The 20,158-nt window shown below is 40.8% G+C and overlaps 1 protein-coding gene across 1 annotated transcript in view; it reads right to left on the bottom strand.

Annotated features, from left to right (window-relative positions):
• Window positions 1-721: 721 nt before the first annotated feature.
• LOC146320761 (sarcoplasmic/endoplasmic reticulum calcium ATPase 2a-like) overlaps window positions 722-20,158 on the bottom strand; it is a 30,579-nt gene continuing 11,142 nt past the window's right edge. Inside the window, exons 6-21 of the mRNA XM_084729151.1 lie at window positions 14,335-14,415; window positions 13,271-13,356; window positions 12,657-13,121; window positions 10,802-10,890; window positions 10,543-10,645; window positions 9,143-9,274; window positions 8,922-9,038; window positions 8,595-8,813; window positions 7,642-7,977; window positions 7,232-7,452; window positions 6,912-7,114; window positions 5,881-5,966; window positions 5,653-5,786; window positions 5,442-5,559; window positions 2,773-4,269; window positions 722-1,454 (exon numbers count right to left, since the gene is read on the bottom strand). Coding sequence (XP_084585277.1) covers window positions 4,000-4,269; window positions 5,442-5,559; window positions 5,653-5,786; window positions 5,881-5,966; window positions 6,912-7,114; window positions 7,232-7,452; window positions 7,642-7,977; window positions 8,595-8,813; window positions 8,922-9,038; window positions 9,143-9,274; window positions 10,543-10,645; window positions 10,802-10,890; window positions 12,657-13,121; window positions 13,271-13,356; window positions 14,335-14,415 — 2,660 coding nt within the window. The 3' untranslated portion in view covers window positions 722-1,454; window positions 2,773-3,999. The remainder of the gene's footprint in view (window positions 1,455-2,772; window positions 4,270-5,441; window positions 5,560-5,652; window positions 5,787-5,880; window positions 5,967-6,911; window positions 7,115-7,231; window positions 7,453-7,641; window positions 7,978-8,594; window positions 8,814-8,921; window positions 9,039-9,142; window positions 9,275-10,542; window positions 10,646-10,801; window positions 10,891-12,656; window positions 13,122-13,270; window positions 13,357-14,334; window positions 14,416-20,158) is intronic.

Here is a 20,158-nt window from a genome sequence, read left to right as displayed (position 1 = left end):
GTGTTAACAGTTCACTGGATCAGCTGTTCACATTTGGAGCACAACAAAGTACAAAAGTAATAAAAGTGATAAAACGTAAACGTGTAAAGTAATACTACTTTTTAAAAGAGTATAAAGTAACTCATTACTCTTCCTGAGTAACTTGATCAACAATGTACATAGAAGATGAGTGGGTGAGTGCAGGAAATCAGATCCCCTCAAAACCAGTTTCAGGAGTCAATCCTGGCACACACTTATCAACTTTTGATTTATTTCAAAATGTGCCCTCAAGTTTTTTTTAAATAAAGTTTTATAAAAAATAATAAGTTAAAAATAAATCAGTGCAGAAGTGTGAGGTGGTTTTGACTTAAATATTTGTGTCAATATGGTTTAGGGCTGCACTTTATAATTATTATTTAATCATTGATTAATCTGCTGATTGTTTTCACAATTGATTGTTGAGTCAATAAAATGTCTCATCACAATTTCCCAGAGCCCAAAGTGTGTCTTCAAATTGCTTTTGTCCAACAAACCCCAGAGACTTCTTGTGCTTTCATTAACCACAAACAAAATCAGCAAATGCACACATTTAACAAGCTCCAACCAGCAAATGCTTTACACTTTTACTTGAAAAATGACAGAAACAATTAATCAATTATCAAAATAGTTGGCAACTAATTTTCTTTTGATGGACTAATTGCTCTGTTTAAGTGAATGTTAATGAATGAGGAAGAACAGTGAGTAAACTCTTCACGTATGACAGTTTTATTTACCTGAAACCAAAGTTCATGTGATACATTGTACAATCATCTCTGAAAATACAGTACAGCAGTTTGGCAACAAATGCCAGTGGAGGGACTGCCTGCCGCTCTCATGGTAAACGGATGCATCGCTGCACCGCTGCACGTCCGCCTTCCCAGATATGGCAAAATCTGCTCCAAACATGTTGCACATCTCAGTGCAAAGCAAAAAAAGGCTGTTTGGTTTTTAAATATCCCATAAAAGTATTTCCTTAGGAAAGATGAACTGTTTGTTTTGAGCTTATTTAACATTTGTACTATCTGACGAATGTCTATTCTATTTACCAATACTATACATTGTCTATTACACAAGTCTGGTAAAACAGATGGCTGATTCAGCGGACATGCACCATGGAATATAGTACAATTTACTGTACACGGTACTAAGATCTTCATCTAAAAACATGGCATGAGGATTGTATCGTAATCTAAGGCTCTTCATGCAGGAGGATGGAAGGACTGATGAGGTGGTAGCGGCTAGTTTTCATCAGACATTTATTTATGGCCATTCAATAAAAAATGATGGATGAACTTTATGAGCCTCTGTCTTCATATTTACTTAACTGACATGCAGCTCTTGTAAGATGTGCTGCCCAAAACACACATGCACAACACAAAACAAAACCAAAGTTTCTGCAAGGAATTTAGAGTAGAGGTGGGCTTACTTGGACTTTGCTGTAAAGAAAGAGAAGAGAGAGGGAGAATCACATCAGTGGACGTCTGAGTACAAGCAGCAAATAATTTAAATGTATCAGCACTTCTCACAGGCCATGCTATAGGCAAGCAGAGGATTAGATCAAAAGACAAATGTGATTAAAAAACATGTATAAATAAAAAAAAACAAAAACAAAACAATAACACCATATCCTATAATGGTGTGAGGGAACTGTCAGTGCCTGAACATGCTGCCAGTCTACAATCAAAAATAACTGGCACCAATGACAGTCAGTCAGTTTCAAAATGCAAAAAGCTCCTATTTCTACTCAGCCTGTCATCTGGCACTTAGTGACACTGAAGGCATTTTCAAACAAACTCTCTCAAACACGTTCCAAGTTCTCTCCTCTTACTCTAGTACCATTAAAAATACACGCAACAAAAATTTAAACATACCGCTTTTGTTTTTGCTCCCATTTTTCATGAGTTGAAGTAAAAGATTTTAGACTTCTTCTGTGCAGATTAAAGGTTTAGTTCTTTCAAAACTTGTTCAATTCTGTGTGAGTGAGTGAGCACTTCTGTCTTGTCAAGATAATCCACCCACTTGACATATAGAGATGCTGATAAAACAGCAGGATTACTACATACGTGTATCCTGGACTGGACACAAGAAAAACTCTAAAATGTGCAGTTTGATATTTTAAAAAAGACATTTACATTTTGCATAGAGCTACAGATACATTTCCTTTTCAAGGAGGGCAAAGTCATAACTGGTTCTATTCTGCCTTTGACTGGCTACTGCTTGTTGCTTCCATTGGTTGGGTTGTTTGGGTTTAAGCGTGGAAAATGATTGGTTAAGAGGCAGAGTAAGGCGGGTCATGACTTTGCAATCCTAGGAAAAAAATAGTGGTGCAGCCCTGTGTGAAATAGCCATAATTTAGCGTCTAATAAATGTCTGTTTTCAAGAACAAACTGCAGATTTCAGAGTGGCCTTTTTTTGTGACGGGTCCAAGACTCACCTCTACACGCCACATCTGTCAGGTGCATGTTCATCTTGACAAAGGAGAATTACATGACTTTGACACATTTTAAGAAAAATAAACCTTTTGTGTGCAAAGAAGAAGACTTAAATCTTTTCCTTCAAAGGACGAAAAATGGGAGGAAAAACAAAACTGCTGTGTTTATAATTTCGTTGGGTGTATATTAAAAAAACTGCTTGTCCTTTCTAAAAAAAAAAAAATGAGGAGCTGTCATTGGCGTCATTCTCGTACGAGCAATGACAGACAGCAAAGCTGAAGGTGAGCGAGTGCTGTTGGCATGCAGGTCAAAGTGTACTCACTCTGCAGGTAAACAGGTGGAAGGCATTGGAAGAAACAACAGTTAGCTTTAAAACTAAACAAAAAAAAAACCTCAGAGCACTCACAGGCCTGGTATTATTGGAGCAGGCATGCAGGAAGGCTAAGACCACGCTTACCCAGTAAGTAAACTAGTGTAAATGGAGCAGTTTTTGACAGCAACAACAACAACAAAATATCTATACAGAGAATCTACTTTGTGTGCTATGTACAGATATACAGACTCTTCCAATGACCGGTCGTCCATGTTGTGCTCAGTTGATAAGACTAACAGCTTCTTGGTGCCTTTTTACATATTCAAGTACAGTATGTGCACATTATACATCCATTAGAAAGATTATGGAAATTAAGATGCAAAATTAAGACTGAAACTTAAAAAATAAAATCAAGACAAATGAGTTTTCTTCAAGTAAACAAATTTAACAACAGGCTTTATCAAAAAATTGTTCTGAGTCATACTGGTAACATCTTGGTCCTCCCTCTGTTCCCTCCGAAAACAAACGCAAAATATATATTCAAAAATATAACATTAAAATATGCGTGTGAGGGCTTTGTCTCTACTGCAAAACAAATTGGTGCTTACCTCAACACTTTAAAAGATAATTTATGAAATGGTTGTTAAGACAAATGTGTAATAATGGTCATATTAACAGCATTGAGGTAGCTGTGCTCTGCCTACTGCAGAAAATAATGAATGAATGATGCATGGAGCTCAAAAATGACTAGAGAGATTCATGCCAGGGCAAATCTATTCAAGTCTTTACACTAAAATTAGTATTATACAATCCTCAGAATGACATCCTCTTCACACCCAGCATTCTGGCCCCCACAGCCCGCCCCTCCCCAAAAATTACAAAATATTAATTATTATAAAATAGTGTAAATTCTCTGTACAGCTCAACACACAGGTCCAACACGGTGGGCATCTCTAACTGTTCAAAACAGGGGGTCAAAAGGGAGAAAAGCGTGATGGTAAAATAAAATACGTAGACATAATGTCAGTCAAAGTCATTAAAATATGACTAAACCCCGCCCCCCGACCCAAAAACATGTATCAGTGAAAATGTCCTAAATACAAAAGATCTGACACGCTGTCAGAGCAGGTGCAAGTGTCGACTGTGAGTTGTTCCGAGTTAATGTAACTGTGTTAGATGTGTGTGTTAATGTCCACTTCACACTGGTGCACGGGGAGGGTAGTGTGCTGGAGTCAGTCAGGGCCACAACATGGCGGAGACGTTAGTGTCGGTGCTGTAGATCCACAGCACCAGTGGGAGGGAGATGGCCACGAAGGGCCAGGAGATGCCCTCGGCGCATGCAGACAGAGAGCAGCCTTTGGCGGGCGGCTTCTCCAGCTGTTTACCGAAGTCCAAGTAGTTCCTGGCAGCAAACTTTAGCACCTCGTCCAGCAGGATGACGGGCAGCGAGATCTTCAGCACCATCATCCACTGGGTCGTGTCCAGAGGGGTGATCTGGAAGATGACCTGGGAAAGAGCACGACAGCAAAATGTAAGACAAAATATGATATGTGTAGTATCATGATATCCAGCCATCAACCTTCAACTTTCAGTGACAGAGATAGGATTCTGTAGTTGGCTAGTTAAAAACAGCGAGGTGCGTTGGGGTACGACACACCCACTTTTCAACATCTCTGTTTCACACAGTCATACATCACAGTAAACTAGATACTCTTGAAATGTTTCCTCTGGCTTTTAACATCACAGCTGCTTTTCACTCAGAGTATTTTACAGAATTATTAGTGCACATGGTGTCAGTGTGGGTAACTTGTGTGAGAGATAAACCTCCACCCTTCCAAAGCTCATGTCACGCTCTACGTACAGTACCCAGGACCATAAGGGGCTTTTAATGGGGTATGGGGCCCCTGGTGGTCTAGTGCTTAAAGGAATAGCTCTACATTTTTGGAAATATGGTTTGCTTTCTTACAGAGATGCAGATCAGAAGATTGAGATCACTGTCATGTTTGTGAGCTTAATATGAAGTTAAAGTCAGAAGGCAGTTAGCTTAACATAAAGACTGGAAACAGGGGAACCAGCTAACCTGGTTCTCTCCAAGGACAACAAAATTTTAAAAAAGCACATCTAGTTTAATTGTAATAAAAAGCCATGTAGAACAAACAACAATGTAAAAGGAGAGCAGGGAGATGTAGTTTTATACATAATAGATAAACGAGAGAGTGATCAATCAAAGATCAACAAAGCAAATAAGTTTATTTCCCAAAATGTTTAACTACTGAAGACACATACTGTATATTGTGATCATAATTTCTCTGGTTCAATGGAGCCATTTGTTTCATGTCATACTGCTGTGTCCCTACTGTGACCTGTCTAATAAAACATCCAAACAACACCTTAAGGTAAATGATTATGATGTTGACTTGCAGCCATGTGTGTAGATTTTAAATATATTTTAAACTATTTTCATTGTATTTAAAAGGCAGCCCATCTGTTTCTGTCACATTTCTGTAATGAAGCCATACAACCACTAGGGGGCAAACAAAACCACAAAACTCCTGAAACTCAGACTGTGTCCTGCAGTGGGTGACTGGATTAGACAGCAGTCAGCTCATTTCTGAGTTTTGTGTTTAAACGCAGAGCCAGCCAGCCATGATTGCATAAACCGGTTGTATAAAACTCACAGGCAGAGGTTCCACATAGAGGATGAGGAAGTGGAGGGACATGGAGAGGCAGATGGCCCCCAGGAGCCAAATGTTCTCCCAAGGAGGCATCCTCAGCAGGGACTGGTTCTCTGACAGGCTGAACAGAAGAGAGAACACAGATGGTGATTCATTTATACCGTTTGCCCTTCACTTCCTGCGTGCTAATTAAAAACTGAGTGCACCTATTTACCTGTTGAGAGCATTGCACATCTCGATGGTGACGAGGACAGACAGGGCCATCGTCATTGGGTAGGGGGACTCAAACACGTGGCAGTCCAGGCCATCGAACTCCGGGTTGTCTGGGCCGCACTGCAGGAAGTGGCTCTGCGGGGGAAGGAGGGGGAGGCGGCAGGGGAGTGAGGGGGAGGCACAGAGCTGAGGAGAGCTGAAGGGTGATTACTCAGACAGACACACTTACCAGCTGGTACAGAGTGAGCTGAGGTCCTTCATCCGACAGAGTGAACCACCAGGCAGCAGCTCCCACTGTGGCTGCACCCACATAACCTGCAAGAAAAGACACCGGATAACATCATCATCACACACAAATGACTAATTTATCAAACTGCATGAAGGCTAATTAAAGATTCTTCTAATGCTGTGTGAAAAAATGACATTTCTCTTGGTCTATCTCAGCATTCATAGTTCAGGATTTACATAACATCCAGTGTTAGAAATCTTTTGAGAGTGAACTTTTATAATGCAGCAGTGACCTTACTAGATGACAAAATTCACCAGTTCCATGGATAGGGAGGATTAACTTGATAAAAATAGACTTCTCAAAGTTTCTATGGTATGGAAAAAAAATTCAGGTTAAATATGGGGTCTAAATTCCAACATATTATAGATTATACTTGGGACAACAGTCAAATTATTCATGAAATGGGTCACTGCTATCTTGAGGGTGGACCAGAACCCATGGGGGATTGGGGACATGATCCCTTTGTATTACTAGACAAGCTAGTATTATGAGACCCCACTGTAGGGCAGTAGACAATCCAGCACTTACAAATCTGTCTGGCAAGTCTGGCAGGAAAGTATAAGTAGTAATAGATAGAGTACTTCTTCAAATTTAGCTCCGCTTATGGACCACAGGTGTTTCCATCCAGGAAGTAAAAGTGCTATTTTTCACCTGTGGCATGATAAAGGTATCAGAGTGATAGCAGATTTGTATCATGGTAAGGATGATCTTATGTCCTTTCAAATGGTCGAGAGAGAGAGTAGATTCACACTCACTCAAAGATCTAAGCGACTTATTTCAAAGAGGAAGTGACAAAAAAAGGCCCCTCTACAATGAACTTTGAATGATTTGTATGCAGACAAAAGGGTGTTAGGAACAGTGTGTATATGTGTGTAAATTGTATCTTTCAATGATTATTGTGTTTTTGATTTATTAAAAAAAAAACTATTAGAATTATTTTTAAAAAACTGCATTTTCAATTATCAACTTACCTCCGATGGCCAGGTATCTGAAGAAGAGCCAGCCAGAGATGAGGGGCTCCTTAGCGTTTCGAGGAGGCTTCTCCATGATGTCCAGATCTGGGGGGTTGAAGCCCAGGGCAGTGGCAGGGAGGCCGTCAGTCACCAGGTTGACCCAGAGCAGCTGAACTGGGATCAGAGCCTCGGGGAAGCCCAGTGCCGCGGTAAGGAAGATGCTGTCAGAAGAAATAACCATAGTTAGCACTGCATGATAGATACCAATCATCCAGTCAATCTATTACCATTCTGTCCTCCTAAAAGGTAACTGCTTATATAAATAAATAAAGACTGACCAGACGACTTCCCCCACGTTGGATGAAATGAGGTATCTGATGAACTGCTTCATGTTATTGTAAATAGCTCTGCCTTCTTCAACGGCGGCCACGATGGAAGAAAAGTTGTCATCGGCGAGGACCATCTCAGAGGCTGACTTGGCCACGGCAGTGCCAGAGCCCATGGCGATGCCAATCTCCGCCTTCTTCAAGGCAGGGGCATCGTTCACTCCATCACCTGTCTGTAGAGACAGATTTGCAGTACATTGTTGAGCTTCCATGCTGGTACAACCCCACTTCAAGTAATGTGAACTATCCCTTTAAGGGCAACAACAAAAGTAAAGAACTCTTGTAAACCAGTTTCAAATACTATCTTAAACACTGATTATCTCTGTTAGAAGCTCCACAAACTCAGTTTTCAGACTTCATACCATCGCAGTGATCTCGTCAAATCCTTGCAGGTACTCGACGATCTTGGACTTGTGCGAAGGCTCGACGCGGGCGAAGCAGCGAGCGTGAGTCACAGCTTCACGCTGAGCGTAGGGCGAGAGTTCGTCAAACTCTCGTCCGGTGAAGGCCATGCGTTCCACGTCGTCCTCCTCGGTGAGGATGCCGATGCGGCGGCAGATAGCCACAGCTGTGCCCTTGTTGTCCCCGGTGATCATGATGACACGGATGCCGGCCTGCCGGCACAGCATGATGGAGGCGGCCACCTCCTGTCTGGGAGGGTCCAGCATGCCGACGCAGCCAACGAAGGTCAGGTCAGACTAGACACAGAGAGACAAAGACGTGGCTGTTAATAAAGAATACTCTACAAGCAGACACCAAATACAACAAATATTATTAAAGGGACAGTCAAAATCAATAATACATATTTTTCTTTTACCTGTAGTGCTTTTAATCCATCTAGATATATTTGGTGTGAGTTGCTGAGTTTTGAAGAAAGTCTGCATTCTCTTCAACATAATGGACTAAAAGATGGTCGTGGTTCCAAGTGCTGGTTACTCAAGATAATCCACAGCACAGTTTCATGTAGGAACTACTTTCTTCCTGCAGTAGAATCTACCCTTGCTACTTTCTTTCCATTAGCAAGAAAGCATTTTATACATGGAACTGCTGGTCTGTGGATTATCTTGAGAAACTGGGTCATGATTTCTGGAATATTTCAACTGCATTTTTTTGATGCTTGAAGCACCACAAGCCATCAAGTCCCATTATATTGGAGAGAAGGCAGAGACCTCTATGTCCAATATATCCAAAACACACTCCTAAATAATCTAGATGGATAAAGAGCACTACAGGCAAGTATGCATTTTTGATTCGAGGGTGAACTGTCCTTTTAAAACATAAAAATAATTGTACTTGAGATTAAATGAAAATTCACCTCGTAATCTGCGAATTTGGCAGTGTCGGACAGTACCATGTCCTCCATTTTGGGTGGGCTGTCTCTTGTTGCCAGAGCCAGGCACCTCAGGGTGTCACGACCTGTCCCATACTCACGGATCACAGACATGATCTTTTCCTTGATAGGTTTGCTGAGGGGAACTTTGTGGTTGCCGACTCTGACGTGAGTGCATCTCTCAATAACTCCCTCCGGGGCTCCCTGTGGGGAAGAGCAGAGGAAGAAAATATTCACAAAATGGTTGAAGACTGTCAGGCATTAAACTTAAAGCCACTGGTAATTTCACAGCACAGGTTCTTTTAAATATACCTTGACAAACATCTTGCTCATGGAAGAACGATTGTTGGGGGTGCAGTAGACAGACATGGACTTCCTGTCTCTGGAGAACTCCAGGGTGCACTCCTTTCTCATCAGCTGCTTGATCACCTGATGAGACAGACGGACAGACAAGAGTGAGAAAAAAACAACCTGCTGAGTGGGAGAGGTGGAAATGTGCAGTGTGTGCAGGTGAGAGAGCCGCTGTCACTCACAGAGTTGCAGGCGTTAGCTCTGTCAATCTTGGACAGGCTGTGGACTTCGGTGTCGAAGACGTTCATCTTCTCCACCAGACAGGTCAGCGCCGTCTCTGTGGCCTCTCCGACCTTCTCGTACACACCCTTCACCTGAAAAAAACATTCATGATATACTTTTTACTTTTCAGAAAAGTTTCAGTTTGCCTATAAAGTTTATTTATCACCAACCCACAGATATATAATGAAACACATCAATGTTGTTTTCCTACAATTCATCTGTTAATGACATGTGGGCACATGTTACTGATACTTTACAAAAAACACTAATGTCCTCATGTTGGCTCAGGATGGAAAATTGTTTCAGCTGCAAGAACAACTGACAAAAAAAACTTCAATCAGAAGCTGTACAGAGCCCTCATTAGCCTTGTTTTTTTTACAGTTTTATAGTTTATACTGTGTAATTACTTCTGCAATGAAAGGGTCAACAGTCAAAGTTAACAGTGCCAAAATGAAGACAGCTGCAAACTGGACTGGACCTCTAATGTTTTTAGCCCCAGAATTAACTGACTTTTGGTCCAGCCTTCTGTTTTTGTTTTTTTTTATTTTGGCTGGAGAACAGAATATTTGTACACTACTCTGTACTTGGTACTGTATTTAGTGCCAACCCAGTGATGGATATTTTTAATGTCTGTATCATATTTGGATGTAGCCACAGATCTAGGTAGGCCATGCTATATAGGTGTCCCTTAGATTAGTCCACTGATTCTTCCCTGTATATTGTGTATATGTGAATTTGGTTGCAGATATGTAAAGAATAGGTAAATAAATGAATGTAAAAAACATAAAAATATAAGTAAGAAAAAACAAAACAAGAATAACAACAAACAGCAAATGTTCAGAAAAATCTATTTAAATTACTCTAGTCTGAAAAGGAGTAGGAGGAAGTGAATATTTATCAAGTCCTTCCCCCTTTTTTATATTTAACCAATAAACGTTGTGTTAAACATGAAAATTCCAAGTTTTTGCCCCAGTTTTCACCATGTACAACTCAATTAATATCAACAAAAGTAATCATTCATAACACAACGAGAGCAAATTATCAAAATAAAAGAGATGAACCAGCACAAATTGAAATCAACTGACACATCCTGTCCCATCATGCTATGCTAGTTCTCCAGTCATCTATCCCATATCCATTCAGTATGTTATTTTTAACATATTTATTTTTGAACATACAAATTCCTCTCAAATTGGGTTGACCTTCTCTCATTTGAAACAAGTTTTTACATTTTAGTGTTTCTAATTTTATAAAGATTGGGTTGGTTGGTTCTCTATAAGTGGTTTTGTTTACAGTTCTTATGGCACTTTTTTCAATTCTGCACATGTCTGGCAGGTAAAGTAAGACGCAGGGTTCAGACCTCGTTGAAATCCAGAGAGGAGTCATTACACAGGGCACAGATGGTGGCCAGTTCAACCAGGGCATCATTTTGGGCGCACTTCACTGTTTTACCATCCTGGTACCTGAGGAGTAGAAGTACAGAGTATTAACCAATAACAACGTTCTCTAATGTTGCGATCAAATACCTATCCTTAACCCCATGTAATCCATTTAACCTGCAATTAAAGTCAATCAGATATTTTAGCTTTCATCTATGGAATCAGCTGTAAAGTACTCACACTTCTCCCTCAGGTGCGTAGGTAGAACCTGTGATGGTGAACTCTGATAGAGAGCAGCTGTCACCTTCAGTCTTGTTGATAACAAACATCTGGAGAACAAAAGAGCAGGTGGGACAAGACAAATATGAGCTTTTTAAAGCAGACGGCATTTGATCTCATCAGAGTTTTGAGCCGAGTTTCTTTCCTGACACACCAGGTGGCAGCAGAAACCGCAGAAATCCCAGGCGGCCCTGAAGAGTGAGAGCTGTTGAGAGTGAGAGAAGATGGTCCTGCAGTGTTACAGAGCGTGTTTCTGTGAGGGCCAGGCCGGGTGGCCCGCTGCCTAATGTGAGAAATGGGTGTTTAGTTTCTCTCCATAAGTAAACAGAAGGGACTGCCAGGAAGCCTGAGTAAAGAGAGATGCTGTGCCCAAAAGGAAGATGCTGCAGTGCCAGGCCTGCTCCCGTAGGAAGCTTTCATCCTCTCACACACTCACACACAGATAGTCAGAGGCTGAGTCTATCAGAACATGGCTGATGACGATCAGTGAAGCCCTCCTCAAACCAACAGCTAAACTTCAAATCCTGCTGCTGCTGCTGCTGCTTGTCTCTGCTGATTCGAGAAAATGGGATTCCTTCACAATAATTTTAGGAACAATAGCTTAAAAAAAACCCTTCAAGATTGATAGCAGCAAGTACAAAACATTAGATATTAATTGAAATATTGGACCGGTGTGAAGGACATACAAAACCTGTTTGAGACAAGAAGTCTTCATCATGATTTAACTGTATAGTTGTTTCTATTGTTTTAGCCATTATCTTATGATGTCAGCATTTATCATAAAATGTAACATGCACGACTAGTTGATTAATTGATGTAAAGGAAATTAACAGCCAACTATTTTGATAACTGACAAATAATTTTATCATTTCTCAAACAAAAATGTGAAACATTTGCTGATTCAAGCCTTTTAAATGTAAAAATTTGCTGATTTTCTTTGTCACTTAGTCTTAGTGAACAAAGTCTTTGGGTTTTGGACTATTGGAATTGAATGACTTTTTACTTCAAAATTTAAAAAAAAGTAATGTTTTATGATCAGATAGCAGTGTAAGTTCAATTAGCACACCTCCTTAAAGGCTTTTGTCTACATGTCCTGGATGCAAATGTTTTCTTTTCTCAGTGGTTTAATATATGGCCCTCTGTGTATCACTATTAATCACTGAAAACAGCAGTAATTGCAGAATCACAAGGCTATTTAATCATGGCCACGACAACATGTGGCTCAAACAATACAGAAACCTAAACAACTGTTTGATAAAAACTGTAAATTAATGCCACAAATCTAATTCAGGCTGAGCCAAAGGTTCTGAGAAAGCAGTGAACAGGCAACAAAAGAGGATTAAACTTTAATAAATGCTGAAATGTCTTCTTAATGTGGAGCCAAGTAGCACTGGGGTGCCACTCACAGACAGAGAGAGAGAGAGGGAGAGAGAGGAACTACAGGCTGGCTGCTTTGCAGCTTGGTGACGCAAGGTCAGTTATGCAACAGCAGCACTGCAAGTCATCCAACAGCTCAATGTAGATTAGAGAAGCGGCAGCGTGTTGCCTTCTTGTTAAATAACCTGAATACCTGATCAGAAGGAACACTCCAGTCTCTCTGTTTGCACAGACTGTATTAGCATTTTAGCTGACAAATGTATTGAAAGTGACTTATGCAGTCACAGTTTCTCCAACTACTGTCACCGCATAGAAACTCCAGGCAGGGACAACAAAGATGACAAAGCACTGACGAGCAAACTGCTCAGCAATGCACCAAGAGAAAGTGTGTGTGTAAAGAAAAGTGTTTGTGTGTGAAGAGAAAGTGTGTGTGACTCACTCTGCACACAGACATCTGGTTGGTGGTCAGCGTTCCCGTCTTGTCAGAGCAGATGACAGAGGTGCAGCCCAGGGTCTCCACGGATGGCAGGCTGCGGACGATGGCGTTCTTCTTGGCCATGCGGCGGGTGCCCAGGGCCAGGCAGGTGGTGATGACAGCCGGAAGACCCTCGGGGATGGCGGCCACGGCCAGCGCCACGGCGATCTTGAAGTAGTAGACAGCCCCGCGGATCCAGGAGCCTCCGTGGACGGGGTCGTTGAAGTGGCCGATGTTGATGATCCACACGGCGATGCAGATGAGGGAGATGACCTTGGACAGCTGCTCGCCAAACTCGTCCAGCTTCTGCTGCAGGGGCGTCTTCTCCTGTTCGGTAGCCGCCATCTCGTCACGGATCTTGCCGATCTCTGTGTTGACACCGGTGGACACGACCACACCCACGGCCTTCCCGGCTGCGATGTTGGTACCCTGAAATAACAAAGACAACACATGTTGGCTCAAGTACATCTGATAACATCTCACACACGTTGAACTAACAGCAGGAGCTTTCCAGGAAGTTAGAAGAAACTAAATAAACAAGAAGCCGAAGGACATCAACAGGAAGTATGATAACTTACAGAGAAGAGCATGTTCTTCTTGTCCTGATTGACAGCGCGAGGGTCGGGGACAGGGTCGGTGTGTTTGATGACAGAGACAGATTCACCTACAAAGACAGCAGACGGCAGCAGGTTAAATCAGCTTCGCATTTGTCTCTGCAGATGATCTCAGGAACAAAGCACAGCCAATTATCTCTCCACAGAGATCTATGATCTGTGATCATTCATGCTGCCTCACTGATCTTTCACACACTCATGAATGTTTCAATTCAGAGGCAAACGCTACTGCTAATTAGAAACAGAGTCATGATACACCTCGCAGCTCATTGTTCATTGTCATCTAGTGTTTCTGGTTCTTCAAACACAGCTGAAGGATTGATCCGTTAATCCTGGATAACTTTGTGTTCTTATTTTGAAATAAAGAGAGCATCAGTGGTGATGAATTCAGTTAATTTAAAGCTGGATAATGGATGTTTTCCCCTCAAATATCCATAAAATGAAACCCTTGTATAGCCTTGAATAAAACAGACTGAAATCTATGTGTGCCAGTTACTATTGCATTTGTAACTCATGGCCATGTGTGAAAACAAATTAATTGATAAGGCAGACGTTAGTCAAAGGGCCAGGTGGTCATATTTAAGCCTTTGTATGAAAACAATGAGCATTTGGCCATTACCTTAAGTAAGAGATAGCCAACAACCTTGACTTTCTATTTATTACTGAAGAACTAACATACATTCGAATATTAAAATATATGCAGTGAAATGCAGGATGGAATATTGTTGCAGCTGCGATAAGGTCAGTGTGCAATAAGAATAATAATTAGAAAAAAACAAAATTAAGAAATAGAAAAACATTTTAAAAAACCTACAGGGTAACAAAATAATACACAGTAAGTAGTGAGTCAGTTCTCTGGTGTATTAAAATGTTGGCTACATATTTCATAGTTAAAGTAAACTAATCAATAAAATGATGTAGTTGTTCTATTTAATAACATCAGTGGTATCACGAGAAATTGAGAATCTGATTAAAACAGCACAAGAAAACATCTGATGGCTGTGATATTATCAGCAGACATGTCTTACCGGTCAGAATGGACTGATCTACCCTCAGAGTTGTTGATTTGATTGAGCAGATACGGATGTCAGCAGGGACCTTATCTCCAACTACAACCAAACAGAGAAAATACACAAACATAAGACGTCAAAGCAAGCAAGCCAGAGCATGAACACACAGAGCAATCTACTGGTAATAAAATAAAACAGTAAAAGGGGTTTAAAATTAAGTCTGCAACTGAACGCTCATGTTACTGAGTAGTAGAAGAAAGTTATACATGATGTTGTGACAATTTGAAAACTGGAGGTCTGATTTACCACAGAGCCCACCCATGCACTCCTGGTACTGTCCCATGCTGCATGTGTGTACAGGCTAAATGAAGATTTAACAGATGAGATGTTGTCTATTTTCTGCAGGCATTAACTCAGCATTATTGTAAACTAAACTGATGAAGCACAGCTCATTACAGGGAGGTTGCCGTACCACACAGCAGCAGAGCAGAGCAATGCTGCCATCACTGCAGGGAAAGAAGAGAAGGAGAGCCAAAGAAAGAGGAGGAAATGAAGGACCTGTGAGCCATAAAAGGCCCGTCTCAAAGGAAAAGGCCAATTTGGGTACATCGGAATTGCAGTGACCCAATTCAGCTTCCTAATGGTACATAAAGGCAATGGAAACTGGGGAAATGGCTCAGGCTATGGCACAGTTCCGTGGGCGTAGTCTACATATAGGCCTACTTAGTTAAAAATGCAAATTGTGTCAGATTGTTACAAAAGAGTCCAAAGATGAACATGGTTAAGTTACTATCCAGGATCCCAAACAAGCCTGCCAAATATCTAAGAACCTAACAAAACATCGAGACAAAGCTGAAGTGAAATCTCACAAAGGGAAAAAAAACATGAAAACAAACAAAGAGTTGATAAAATGTACCAAAGTCCAAATTCCCATGTGAGGGAGACACGAAGTGTAATCCAACCCTCCCCCCTCATGCCCTTGAGTGAAGGGAGGGGAAAATAGCAATGGGACCAACAATACATGCAGCCAAAAATGGGAAAAGCATTTCAATATGTTCCCCAATGCTCTGATCGGGTTTAAATGTGGCCACATAATGGCAGCTGTTTCCTCATCATTGCCACAGGAAGAGACAAAGTGACAAAGACTAGGCCCAAGCCCCTCTACAACTGCAATTACATTAAGAGAGACAGAGTTGGGAAGTAACACGAAGCAAAGGGCTGCAAGCTGGAATCAGTGGATCCCAATGGAGCACATGGAGCGCACGCTCCAAAAACTGAGCCACCAGGGCAGCCCTACTCCCTACATCTTATCACAAATATCTGTTCTTTCTGCTCCTTACATTTTCAAAACAGATGCATCACTTTAGTTTTTAATGCATTTGATAAGAATTATTGATTAAGGCTACACAATTGATCAGCCAAGCACAATATCCAAATCGCAGAACCACACTGAATCGCAATATTTCGAAAGAAGAAAACAGTGAGAAAACAGTATTATAATGAAGTTAACATGAAGAAAACATGTTTGTTTGGTACAGACCCTAAATAATGTCACATCATCACAATTTTAATATTTCTTCCCCAGTAAAAATGAAAATGGTAACGCAAAAATGATCATTCCCACTAATCATATTGCATATCACAATTTCAGTCAAATAATTGCAATATGACTTTTTGCCATATTGTGCAGGTCTATTATTGATTATTTGTATTTTGCATCTTTATGTGCCACCTTCCCAACATTACATAAATGTAATGTAATGACAGACACAACAAGACGAGACAGAGAAGGAGACTAGATGTAGAGAAAATGTCAGTTCAGTTAGCCTTACGCAGAAAGAAGTTAAATCACTACCTCTACTTCTATCAGTGTCTTTACTGCCGCTTGAGGAAAGAATGTGTAGTACAATTCATCATAATACTGTCTTACTTGACTATTCCATTTCCAAGCGTTCACATTGTTACATATCTCAAACTTCATTAGGGCTGAATCATTTATTAAAAACCTAGATTTAATTAATTTGACAGATATTGTGATTGTGATATGAGTCATAATTTTAGTGGGAATGGTAATTTTTGCATTTCATTTTCACTGAAAAAAATGTTGATTTGATTTTTTTCTGGGGTCTGTTCCAAATAAGCATGTTCCCATATGTCCAGAGAATATGATTTGTTGGCTGGGGCATCTCTGCATCACAGTGCCACTTTTATAATCGTATGTTGTGACACAGCACTTTTGTTCCAGGAGTTTTGACTCCTCACCATGAGACATGACCCTTTGAGAAGCTGGATCAACTTATTAGATGTCCTGAAAGTGGTGCCAAGAACTCTGATCTGTCAGCAGGCATTGGCCGGACAAGACAGACAGTGACAGCTTTTCTGAGAAAGACTAATGTCGAGCTCAGCTGCATCTTTAAACCATCTGAAGCTGGAACGGCGGGTGCAATGGAAGCTTCACTTCTGAGAAGGTCATGCAACCTGGCTCACAGATGGAGCGATTGTCAGCTTGGGGTCAGTTCAACAAACAAACTAGGACTGCAGTTAACTTCCTGGTGGTACAGATCAATCATCTTGCTGTAGATATGAACGGGGGAAGCCAATTCATATCAACACTTTTAACTTTCTTAGGGGAAATGATGCCATCCCTGGATGAGATTAAAAGGATTGCCTTTAGCTTTGTCACAGGAACAAAACATGAAATGTTTTCCTTACAAGACAAAAAGCTTTACAACTACATCCTCAGTGGTTGTGTAACACTTCCTGTGCTAAGTCATTACTTTTGAGGGAACACTGACAACTTCATAGAGAGTGCTGAGCCAGGAAACATGGTGAGGGGGATAGACTTCTAACAATAGTGCTTTTTGAAATTCTCATGCAAAGACACCAGTGAGTGTTAAGACAGTGTGACATTGTAAAAACAGTGGAATTGTCCCCAGGCCATGTTACAATACAGACCTGCTCTGATGAAGTGTGTGTGTATATCATCTGTCCCTTTGTGTCAACATCCTACTTGGTAACAGTCCAAGCATCTCCTCAGGCATGACCACATTTTCACCTCTGTGCTTGCCAACAGGTCATAACAGTCCCACAAATTTTACAGTGACAAAAGCTCAGACCGGGTGATGCATTGCACCCAACATGACTCCCAGAGGTGCCTTTTAAAGAAGACCTTTTGATAGCAGTTGAAGCAGCGACTGAGGCGAGGCTGCCAGCATTGACTGGCACCTGCCTCAGCCGTGTGTCAGGCGATAGCGTGCGGCTCAGCAGGCCAGGTTTCCTCTAGGCCCAGCCAGGGGGCTACATGTGCTGATGGCAGCTGAACAAAAGGCTGACCTCCTGTCATGTTGAGTGGGTCATTTTAGAACGGTCAACAGGCGAAGTATCCCGCAGCTTTCCAACACAGCTCCTCTACTGATTAACTCATAAGCCACATTTAAACATGTACAATAATACAAATGCTTTGTAGAAATTGGTATGTTATCATAAAACCGGTCTATAAAAGGTCAAATGCTAACCTTTTATTGACCACATTACTCTTACCTGTAGTGCTATTTATCGTGTAGATTTTTTTGGTGTGAGTTGAAGATATTTGGAGATAACGGTTGTAGAGATGCTGCTTTCTCCCCAATATAATGGAACTACATGGCACTCAGCTCGTGGTGCTCAAAATGCATTTGAAAAATTCAATAGGGATGTCTGTTTTCAGAAATCACAACCTGATTACAAAAGATAATCCACAGATTTTATGGGTAGTTTCATGTTGGAACTATATTCTTTCTACCATCCACCAGTTGTATCACCACGCGGAGGGAAGCGTTCATCTACTCTGCACTGCTGGGAAGCAGCAGGGTCCAATTTTGTGATTACTAAGTTATGTGATATTGGTTTGGTGCACAAGCACACACCAGCATCTTAGGCTGCATCAGAGGCATTTTCGGCACAGGGATACAGTTGACGGTTGTTCAGTAGATAGAAAGTAGTTCCTACATGAACCTGATCAAAAAGGTCTGCTGATTATCTTAATAAACCAGGTCATGATTTCTGGAAAGAACCACTGCTGTTGAGCTTTTCAAACCCATTTTTTGGTGCTTTGAGCAGCACAAGCTAAGTGCCATCTTGTCCAACAGATCTCTATGTCAGATGTCTTAAAAGGGCAGCAACTCACACCAAAACTATCTAGATAACACAATGGATACTACTAGTATTGTGGGTAGGAGGAAAAATATGTATATTTGATTTCCGAGTGAACTGTCCCTTTAAGCTATTTTCCTTCTAATCTTTGGCAGCCAGGTGCACTACAGCAGCTATGTTACCATGACTCAGCACAACCAGTGGAAGGAAATTCAAGGAAATTAAACTGATAATCTTGTTTCTGCAAATGTGTTGTTTACATGAGTTCCACCATACACTTTCTTAACTGTAGTACAAATGCACTTTGGTGTGCATGTATAGGTGGACACTGCACAAACCACACAGGTTACCCACATACCACTGTGTAAGCACATGGCCAAAGAAGTCACATGTGAGTTTCACTATTTTATCAGCAAACAAGGGCAGGGTAATGTTTAGTTAGCAATTGTCTGGCAGGAGAGACGAACCAATATTTACCAGCAGCTGACTTGCTTTGCGACTTCCTGGTGTGACGTTGTCACAGATAAAAACACATGTCAACTGACTTTGGAATTGTTTTTCACCTATACCCCCGGTTATGTAAGCACCATCTCTACACTGTCTCCAAGATATCTGCTCGGCCTTCGTCTGTTATGAATCTTAAGCAGCAGCAGCAGGCTGGGACTCCAGATAGCATGCAACTGTTTCTGTTGCTATAGTAACAAAATTTGTCCCAGGACTGGGAGCACTAAAACTCCTGTCAAAATTAACTGGGGATTTAGCAGAGAAACCTGGCAGAAATTACTTTATAATCATGACACAACTAATTCTGAATTTAAATCAATATCAAGATTAACCACTGACTGCATAGCATTTTGAGAGTTTTCACCACAGCCCACACATACATCCTACAGACTAATGAAGGTTAGAAAGAGCTGAACTTTTGACTTTCTGATGTTGTATTTACAGAGAAATGCAAAGGAAAATATTAGCAGACTGAATGTAATGTAAACATCGCACAAAACATAATAAACTGTCCTTGCAGCCATGTCACACATTAAAATATTAATGTGAAAACAATGATCAGTTTAAGTATAGATTTTATGTCTTAACAACAGGTCAGAAGTGTACATTCTCTTCATGTGTTACAGTTAACACTCTGAGTCGTGGCACCTCATTAAAATCTTTCCAGGGTCTGACCTCCCTTTCTACCATCTATAACCAGACAGCATAGCATGGATTCCCAGCAGTCACTGCAGTGTGACTTTGAGTAAACAAGGCTAGTGCAGCAGGCTGAATAAGGGCTTGAAAATACATACATATATATATACACAGTATATCAATATTAAATTGTTATCATGATGTGAGACTATATCGTCTTAGATTTTGGATATCAATATATTGTGATGCAGTGTTGTCATTTCCTGGTTTTAAAGGCTGTATTACATTAAAATGATGTAATTTTCTGAACTTGCCAGACCGTTCTAGCTGTTCTATTATTTTCCTTTACCCACCTACATTATTGTTACATATTATTATTTATCCAAATTTTCAATTTTGTGAAAGCTTCTACAATATTGTTGCAATATCAATAATGATATTTGGTCAAAAATATCATGAGATATTTGACTTTGGCGATATCACCAGCCCTACTTACTTCCCCTAATTTGGGCAGTTTAATCTTCTACAATGCATTTTATTCTGGAAGATCATCACCATTTGAGAATTCATG

This window comes from Lutjanus erythropterus, chromosome 10 (assembly GCF_056507025.1).
Source record: "Lutjanus erythropterus isolate fLutEry1 chromosome 10, fLutEry1.hap2, whole genome shotgun sequence".
Classification (NCBI taxonomy): domain Eukaryota; kingdom Metazoa; phylum Chordata; class Actinopteri; order Lutjaniformes; family Lutjanidae; genus Lutjanus; species Lutjanus erythropterus.
This window is presented reverse-complemented; position numbering and strand designations above follow the sequence as displayed.